This window comes from Gymnoscopelus microlampas (genome assembly GCF_963454915.1).
Source record: "Gymnoscopelus microlampas genome assembly, chromosome: 4".
In the NCBI taxonomy this organism is placed as follows: Eukaryota; Metazoa; Chordata; class Actinopteri; order Myctophiformes; family Myctophidae; genus Gymnoscopelus; species Gymnoscopelus microlampas.
The window spans coordinates 24,265,393-24,275,357 of record NC_139941.1 but is presented as its reverse complement, the minus strand read 5'-3'; the positions used below and the strand labels follow the sequence as shown (position 1 = coordinate 24,275,357).

At 44.5% G+C, this 9,965-nt stretch overlaps 1 protein-coding gene across 2 annotated transcripts in view; it reads right to left on the bottom strand.

Annotated features, from left to right (window-relative positions):
* Positions 1–466: 466 nt before the first annotated feature.
* efna5b (ephrin-A5b) overlaps positions 467–9,965 on the bottom strand; it is a 133,523-nt gene continuing 124,024 nt past the window's right edge. The window contains exons 3-5 of one of the 2 annotated variants that reach the window (XM_084055019.1): positions 4,165–4,227; positions 3,182–3,262; positions 467–1,100 (exon numbers count right to left, since the gene is read on the bottom strand). In XM_084055019.1, coding sequence (XP_083911145.1) covers positions 973–1,100; positions 3,182–3,262; positions 4,165–4,227 — 272 coding nt within the window. In that variant the 3' untranslated portion in view covers positions 467–972. The remainder of the gene's footprint in view (positions 1,101–3,181; positions 3,263–4,164; positions 4,228–9,965) is intronic. The other variant, XM_084055020.1, reaches the window with a different exon arrangement.

Genomic DNA, 9,965 nt, shown 5'->3' with positions numbered 1-9,965 from the left:
TATGTTTTAGGGGGGGGGGAATCAGTGAAAATCACCGGCACCCCATCTTTAAGGCTGTTTTAACCAATTTAACTCCCTCCGGTCAAGACTAGTATGTTTTCTCCTTAACGCACACTTTGTCTGGACCTTGTTTAACCATAAAGAAAATTATGAATTTGAAATTCAAACCAACAGCATTCTGGACTGTACTGTATGTCAACGGACATACAGTACACCACATAGTGTTTCATAATAACCTACCATCAATACAATCCATCACTCGTTTGTCTTCCAATAAAGCAGAGGAGCAAAGGAAACCCTCAAACCCAGCAAGGTGATGGTGGAAAGGCTTCTTATTGGGGGAAGTCTCGATGACAACTATCTTAATCTTTCTTGTGCAACAACCATTTCTACAACCTAGAATCTTTTACTTTCCTACAGCGTGCTGCTGCTATGGTTTACAACCTATAATACGATAGCTACTGCCATAGAGTGTTAGTGTAGTGGCAGGTTTGTTTTCTATAGGTAACTGTGTGTACGCATGTGCATGTGTGTATGCGCGCGTGTGTGTGCGTATGTGTGCGTGCATGCGTGCGTGCGTGTGTGTAAATATCAGTGCTGCAATGACATGGTGTAGGCATGACGTAAAGAAATGTCAAAAGTCACGGGAAAACAAGAATCACTAAGTGTCAAAAAAGGGGATTTGGCATCTTAGTTGGAGGTTAAAGAGCGGGAAACTGTCTCTCCCACTTCCAACGTCAGCTTTTTTTTTCTCTCTTTTTTTTTCAACTCACAGACGGAGAAAGACCACTTAAATATTATATGAAAACAAAAAATATATAGAGGGATCCTTGAGAAGCCCACTCTGATGTCCCATCTACAGTAAATCCCCAATTCACTTCACCAAAAATCCCCACCCTGTCCCTGCAACCTCAGCATTGGGCAGATTCAGGCCGCACCAGGTATAATTCCCCTCCAGGAAAGAGGGAGGCGCTATAAGGTGAAGAGTGTTGTTAGGCAGACCAGCAGTGCGGCCAGAAGTGGACTTGCTATCCGCAGGTGTGGCGCAGCGTTCGTTGCGTCGCTTCGGGAAGGCTCCGCTGATTCATGACTGGTGTCGTCTAAAGATGACAAGAAGAAGAAATAATTAGTCAATATTTATAGCACACAGGTCTTTTTTTAAAGAATAATTACAATTTAAACGGGTTGTTTTTGCAACAGTAAATGCTATGCCAATGCTAACGGTATCAACAGGCACTTTATAAAGAGTAACCAATTCATTTGTCAAGCCACAGTATAGTACTATTCCCCTTACTCTTGTGATAACTATCAGTGCCTAGTGTAATCTGTAAGACAGCAGATAAGAGGCATGAATAAAATGGAGCCAGTAGAGCCGCTGTTCTAGTCCATATAAAGACAAGCTATCCCGTAAGCTGATCCTCTGTATATGCTGACTCCTGGGCAGCAGTAAGCTGGTTGGGCCTGTACTCGTAAATTTCCTTAAAACAGGATACGTAAACCGAAACCCAGGCCCAGCGGAGTTTGTTTTGTCTCATGACCTGGACAGTGAACCTATAAGCCAGTGCTCTCACTGTGAGAGACATTATGAATTTGCACACAAGGTGAGGTATGTCCTCTGTCTGCCTGGCTTCACCATCAGTACCTATGCACTGCAATGTGTTTGCGGGTACCATGGGGAAAAGGGTCGACCGTGCACGGCACACATGACAAACAGATTAAGTACAGGCAAGTGGAGGACATCGCAATGGACATGTGAATAATAATCAGACTCTGGGGGCACAATGTGGTACATGAAATAAGATAAGAGGTGAATGAATACGTTTCTGTGAAGTGGGGTTTGGGGAGGAGGCGAAAGCTCATATGCAGAGACAGACAGAAGCAGGCAGGTAGCGAAGCGCACCACAAAGCAGCCACACAAGGAGACTGAAAAAAGGAGGCGAGAAGCAGGCAAAAAGAGGGACAGGCGAAAGAGAGGAGAAAAACAGGTTGTGGAAGACAGACAGGCAAGTCACAGGCTCAGAAACTGCCCTGGGATCTGGCCTTAATAAATCAAAACCTAACCCCCTGTTCTGAGGCTGTGTGTGTGTGTGTGTGTGTGTGTGTGTGTGTGTGTGTGTGTGTGTGTGTGTGTGTGTGTGTGTGTGTGTGTGTGTGTGTGTGTGTGTGTGTGTGTGTGTGTGTGTGTGTGTGTGTGTGTGTGTGTGTGTGTGTGTGTGTGTGTGTGTGTGTGTGTGTGTGTGCGCGCGTGTGTGTATGTGCATGCCAGTGTACGTGTATGCGAGTGTACTTGTGTTCATGTGTGGCGTGTGTTCAAGTGCATTCTTGTGTGTGTGTGTGTGTGTGTGCACACGCGGCCCCACGGATCAGCGAGGTGACAGCTCGTGATAAACCCTGAACACCAGGCCAAACCGCTGCCATGAATAAATACTGAAAATGTCATATTCTCAGAATCTGAGACTTAAAAAAAAAAGAAAAAAATCCCATTTTTGGAGAAAGCTATAATTACTAATGCCATGTCAAATACAATTCAAAAAGCTCCGTTAGAAGTGATTAATGTGTTTTTGATGTGTATTTGACAGTTGGTGATGTATTTTCCCATTGAGGCAGTGTTGTTTCAGTCCGAGGGGATGTGGGGTGGGTGGGGTGGGGGGGTCCGGGGAGTGAGGAGGCAGCATGTGGAGGCCGTGGGGGGTCTCTGTTCAGTGGCATGGGGTTACACTCATGTAGGAAGCCGTAATAATGCCATGTGTTCTGAGTGCAGCAAACATTGCTCAAGCGATGCCATGAAATGACTAATAACAGTTAGTCTACATGGGGAATGACAGGGAGCGCGGCGAGCAGCTGGCAAGCAACAGCAACAGCATTCTGTGTAGTAAACGACTTTACCGACACCAAATCAAAAAAACGTTGAAAATGTTGCACATTCCCAAGAGGGTCACAAAGGATAACAAAGCTGTTTGTGAGTTTTGACAAGAAACGCATGGCGGGGGTTATGTATTTATCACCATGCAATGAAAAGGACGGGACCAAGCGAGCAAGGAAGTGCATGACAGGAGCCGGTGAGCAGGGATTGGCTCATAGAGAAATGGGGGCGGGGGGTACAGTACAGGAAAAAAGGAGGACAAACAGATGCATGGAAAACATAATGTCAGGAATCATAGGAGCAGGAAGCCATACTAACCTCGTGGTTCTAATGAATTGTCTACTTTGTCGTTTACATCAAAAACGCGGTCATGTACGCCTATAGTTTTCACACAGTTGTCTACAATAGAAAACATAGGGGAGAGTAAGAGATCATTAGAGGTAAGCCAAATAGGTTAGTGACATTTGAAGCCCCACCCCTTTCCCCTCTGACCCCTCCCCTCCCACCCCTTGGCCTTGAGATCAAACATTCCAAGCAACAAAGCTCATGGCAACATTCACATGAAGTATGCAGTGTTAAGAGATCTTTACTCAATGTGTACTGTAGATATATATATACTGTATATCAACGCGGTCGGGCCGAAACCTTGTATGTCCAACATCGTTACTCTTCAGGAAATGGGGGAAAAAATAACCTGTGTTACCATTGGATCAAACAGTGTCACAACTTCAAGCTCTTGTAATACGTTTTATTAGTTGAATATTTATAAAACTCACTGAGAGACTTACCACTTCATCCTTGGAATCCCTATTTTGGGCTTGTCATTATTATTCAAATAGATCTGAAAACAGCACATCTACTAACAGTACAAACTCACAACGTGTCACAATGTGACATGTTTGAGAGTTTGTAGATCTGCTATTTTCCCTAAACTTTCTGCGACAGTCATACGACGAAGTAGAAAATAGGGCATCAATTTATGAAAAAAAAAACGTAAAACAAACTTAAGTAAACGTGGAGATACAAGGTTTCTGTCCAGCAGCAGTGATATATATATGATACTGTTCATGTTTCCAACAAAATGTTTGGTCAAATTATTTTCTTGTCCATATCAAAAGCAGGTAAAAGCAAGTTGTGACAAATGAGTGGGAACATGTTGAACAATTAAGCAAGAGGTCATTCAGGAGGCACTGAAGTAACCAGAGAGATAGAACACGTCAACATCATACGTCTTTCTGTCCAGAGACATCATTCAACAACAGGCTATTCCAAAAATCCTGGGTCGCATGCGAAAGGCTTACTTGCTGGTCGGACGAAAACTTTGAGCTTCAGGCACGTTTTCCTCCCGTCAGCGATGGTGGAGGCTGAAAAACAAACACATCAGCGTGTTACACAGGAGATATACAAATAATCACTTACAACGAGGTCACTTTGTGTTCAACATGCTTTAATTTCTGCACAACAGTTTTAACCGAGACATGTTTTTCAACCCTCAGTCTGTCTCCGGAGAGGAGGTAGAGAGAGAGAGAGAGAGAGAGAGAGAGAGAGAGAGAGAGAGAGAGAGAGAGAGAGAGAAATCGTCCATATACTTAATTACGGTCATGCTGACTCTTAAGTGGATTTGGTAGGGTTAGTCATGGTGGTTGACGAATTATGGCATACAGGCAAAGCATTCACAGATGTGTTGGTGGTGTAAAGCAACGGAGTACATGTACTCAAGTGCTGTACTTTTTTTAGGTACTTTTACTTTACTGGAGTATTTCCGTTTTTAATACTTTATACTTCTACTCCACTGCATCTCAGAGGCAAATATTGTACTTTTTCCACAATTATTTGACAGCTTTAGTTACTAGTTACTTTGCAGATTTTGATTATTATTACAAAACATACATTAACCACTTCAGCCCTATATATTATGGCTATTTGAAAATAGAAGATCTACAACGACTTGTGAGCTTGTAGAGCTGCTATTTTCAAAAAAAAAATCTTAATGCATTTGAAAACTTGTGAAATGGGATATTCTGCATGAAGAGTACTTTTACTTTTGGTACTTTAAGTATATTTTGACTCCAATACTTTTGTACTGTACTTTTACTTTTAAGTCAATTTTGAATACCAAAGTTTTACTGGTAACAGAGTATTTGTACGTTGTGGTATTGATACTTTTACTTAAGTAAAACCAAAATATGAGTCCGTGACTTCCACCACTGATACCGGCAAAGCATTCACAGATGTGTTGGGACATTGTCTCGGGGGCAAGCAGAGAGCTCTGCTACACACAGGCAAACTGTTTGAACGTTAAGACACTGCACACCTGATGGCTGCTAGCTGCTATACTGTAGGTGGCATGTCAAAAACGACAGTTGGGGAACGCTCAAACTTGTAAGTACTGTATGTTCCTGGATGACCTGTTCCATAACGCGCTGATTCTCTCGACAAAAAGACATCCCGAGCAACACAGGGTTTGCACGCTTATAGTGTGTGTGTGTGTGTGTGTGTGTGTGTGTGTGTGTGTGTGTGTGTGTGTGTGTGTGTGTGCGTGTGCGTGACGTGTGTGTGTGTGCTTGTGTGTGTGTGTGCGTACACGGTTTGTGGTTGCTGTCAGGAAGTAACTTCCTTTCCTGTCAGACCCATGGGGTGTGAATCTCTGAGCGTCTGCCGGCAGCAGGCAGAGGTTTAGCAACCACAGTGGTTGCATCCTATCCCCTAAAAATATCCACCGCGGAAGGGTGTTTGTGTCTGTGTATACCATTTTGACTCTCAGCGTGTGTGTGTGTGTGTGTGTGTGTGTGCGTGTGTGCGTGTGTACTGTATATAAGCGTGTGTGAACGCCTGTGTGGTTGACCACTAATGGCGTTGTGGCGAGGCACCAGGTGCCGTCTCCTGTAGACAAGGATTGGGGTCAAACACAAGTCAGTCGGACCGCGTTCTGCGCGCAGACCCCATCCATCACGGCCAGAGAACACGGTTTAAAAATACACTTTGCCGTCTCGTGTCAAGACCCCATATCAAATGGGGGGAGCAGCTTCGGGCGCTGCTTTTTTCCCACACTCGTTTGGTGACAGCGAAATTTACGTTTGGACTTCTTTTTTCTTCCTTTTGCTCCAAACCGTTGAGAGCAGAGGAGCCGTTACTGTATACTAAAGTTGTCTTTTGGGCACCATTTTGTGTCTTGTGTGGATCGTTCCCCCTGGCAGCAGCAGCGAAGCCAAGCATTTCTCCAACGGCCACCATTTGGGATCTGTCAACTCCTCTGCAGTGATCCTTAACCTGCCCCCCCCCCACCTCCCCCACCCCCGCCCCCCGGCCCCCTTCCTCCCTCCCTCTCCCAGCTGCGTCCCCTCTTTGCTCTTCTGTCAGCATGGCCAGATCCATTCATCAAAGCTCAAATGACTTGCAAGACGGTGCCCTTGCTGCACGCACGCACGCACGCCAACACACGCACGCACACACAAACGCACACGCACACACACACGCGCACACACACACACACACACACACACACACACACACACACACACACACACACACACACACACACACACACACACACACGCATGCACGCACGCACGCACACAAACCCCAACACATTTCCAGGACAGAACTGTCTAGTCACGTTGCTTTAAAGCCATTCAATTCGGGAACGAGTCTCTGTCATTTTAGATTTCTTTGGCAATTCGAAAATAGCAAATATGCCGCATTGAGCTTGTAGATCTGCTATTTCTTTTTAAAGTCGTGAAAATGTGTGCAAATCTTTGAATATATATATTTTTAAAGCGATTGTGTTCCAGGGACCCCCCAGAAGCAAAGATTTGAGTTACAAATGTTCGCTTTAAAAAATATATATTGAAAGATTTGCAAAAATGTTCATGAATTTATCGAAAAATAGCAGATCTACAAGCTCATAGCGCTGCGCTCGGTGCCGCGCTATGAACTTGCATATCTGCTATTTTTGAACAGCCAAATAAATCTAAAACGACAGAGACGCGTTCCCCGGATTGAATGGGTTAAAACCGCTCCCCCCGCCCCCCATCTCTCCCTGTCTGCGTTGTTGTTGTTCTTTAACATTCATACGGTTCTCCGTAGCACACGGTGCTCTGGGCATGTAATCAGCGTGCCCGTGCATTCATTTGATTCGACAAAAGGAAAACAAGGAGAGAGAACGTTGAAGAAGGCAGTGGAAAAGCCAGGGGGACGTGTTCATTTTGACAATGGGAGAAAAAGGAGGACGAGACGAGAGATGAAATCTTATTCCTTCTGGCTTGTACTTTTCTTTCCTTTTTTCGTAGCACTCCTCTCTCTCTCTCTCTCTCTCTCTCTCTCTCTCTAACGTCCCTTCGTTTAGTTGAGTTTTTTCTCCCCCCTGTTGCCTAGCGCTCTTCCGTGGCCTACCGCATGTTCTCTCTCTCTCTCTCTCTCTCTGTCTGTCTGTCTTTCGTTTCGCCTCCTCCTCCTCCTCCAGCCCCCGCTTGCCTCGCTCGCCTCTCGACCCCCAGCCGCTGTCACTTTAATGTTGTCGGTGCATCAGCTGTAATCTGCTTCTTAAGTCAGTGCGCGGGAGAGGCGATTGGAGATCTGATGCTCTTTTTCACATCGCCGCTCATATTCAGCAGATGCAGGGGAAGGGAGGAGGAGGAGAGAGAGAGAGAAAGAGAGAGAGAGAGAGAGAACCTTATTAATTTGGTGCGGAGGCAGCCGGCGACACTCTAATGAACCTTGGCCGCCCTCCCTCGCTCCCTCACCCACGCACGCACGCGCACAGTTTTACATCACTCCTCTCCTCTCACTGCCCTACTTCTCTCTCACTCCACTGCACTCTCCTCTCCTCCCGTTCTGTCACTCTGTTCGTCATGTCATTGTCCGCTCACGAACACACACGCGCGTGCGCACACACTCACACACACACACACACACACACACACACACACACACACACACACACACACACACACACACACACACACACACACACACACACACACACACACACACACACACACACACACACAGTGGTGGAAAAAGTACTCAAATGTTTTACTTGAGTAAAAGTATCATTACTGTAATGTAGAAGTACTCTGTTACAAGTAAAAGTCCGGAATTCAAAATTTACTTGAGTAAAAAGTACAAAAGTATTGGTAGCAAAATGTGCATCAAAAGTAAAAGTACTAAAATGTTTGAAAATAGCCTAGGTACAACATAGGGCTAAAGTGGTTAATGGTTAATGGTTTCATAATGTAATAACTTATATCTGGAAAGTAACTTTCCAGATATAAATGAATTTTTTTAAGTTTTCCAATTATAGTGGAGTAAAAGTACAATATGTGTAGTAGTGTAGTACAAGTAAAGACAATTGGAAATACTCCAGAAAAGTAAAAGTACCTTGTTCTTAAGTACAGTACTTGGGTAAATGTACTTAATTACTTTACACCACTGAACACACACACACACACACACACGCACACACGCACACACGCACACACCCCCAGATGTCTTATCTTCATCACCGGTGTGGGCAGAGCCGAGTCAAGGCTATCGACACCAGCCACTTAGCATAGGCAGCTGATCAAGGAGGGGGGGGGGGGGGGGGGGGGGGGGCGATCTGATGTTTCTATGTTCAGCCACTCATTAACAGGCTGTCCGCCTCCTACACAAAAGACAAATGGTGGCGTTTTTACAGAAACGCTAACGCGGTTCACTGTTTGTTTGTGCTACAGTATGACCTTGATAGCCGTGTACAAATGATATACTTTAGGCTGCTGATCCATTTTCTTTGGGAAGGCAGTAAATACAGTATGTATTTAACCCTTTAAGACCGGGAACGCATCTGCTATTTTTTGAAAAATCGTGAACAGTTGGGCAAATCTTTGCTTCTGCGGATTCTTCAAATGTCTTCTAAATCCTAACAGTTTTTTTTTTTTTTAAACCTATATTGCTACTGTATAATATCAGTCGTTCTCAAACTTTTTTCATGTCAAGGACCCCCAAAATTATATGTATTTGGCCGCGGACCCCCATCTCAAAATATGTTCTTCCAGGCCCCCCCAGAAGCAAGATTTTAGTTAAAAATGTTCGCTCTAAAAATATATATATATTCAAAGATTTGCGAATAGCAGATCTACAAGCTCATATATGAGCCTGTATATCTGCTATTTTTGAATAGTCCAAAGAAAGCTAAAATGACACACAACAGAGTTCAATTAACTCAATGCTGCCGCTATACTATTTAACACTGTTCAAATCTGCATAAGTATGGAGTTAAAGCCAAGTTAGGGAGTTAAAATGGAGCTTGTAGTGTAGCAACAGTGAAACATGCATAGCCGCTGTAGTGGCGTGCCGCAGCAGTATTATTCTCAGCTACAAAAAGAGAGCTTCAGCTTCAGCACCACATTCCTTTCATGGTAGCTGCCCTTCGTTCTCAGGCCTCCACGAGGCACCCCAACCCCAGCCGTCCGCACCAGTGCCCGTTTATTTTGGATTAGCATGCTGCAGAGAGGGCCAGCTTATTGTTCTTGTCAGCCCGTAACATCAACACCTGCTATTCTGGTTCCCATCAGAGGGCCCACAACAGCCTCAGCCATCAATCCATCTGGCCTGCCTGGGCGACTATACCCACTCTGAAGGGCACCATGAGCCCTGAAGAGATGGCCTCCGAGAACAGGAGGCGACTTGGGTTACTCCTCCTCCGACCCATGTCCCCCCCCTGGCCAGTAATGGCCGGTCCCCTCAGTGCACTGCATTATGCAGCAGCATTAACCCATTAAGACCGGGAACGCATTTAGTTGTCTTTGGCTATTCAAAAAATAGCAGATATACATACGAGCTTGTAGATCTGCTATTTTTGAAAAAGTGTGAAAATGTGTGCAAATCTTTGAATATATATTTTTTTTAAAGTTACATTTTTTAACTCAAATCTTTGCTTCTGGGGGTCCCTGGAACAACATATTTTGAGATTGGGGTCCGCGGCCAAATACATATAATTTTGGGGGTCTTTGACATGAAAAAGTTTGAGAACCACGGATATTATAGCAACATACGTTTTTTTAGTTAGTTTGAGATTCGAGTTAAAAAAAAACATTAAAAAAAAAAAATGCAGATCTACAAG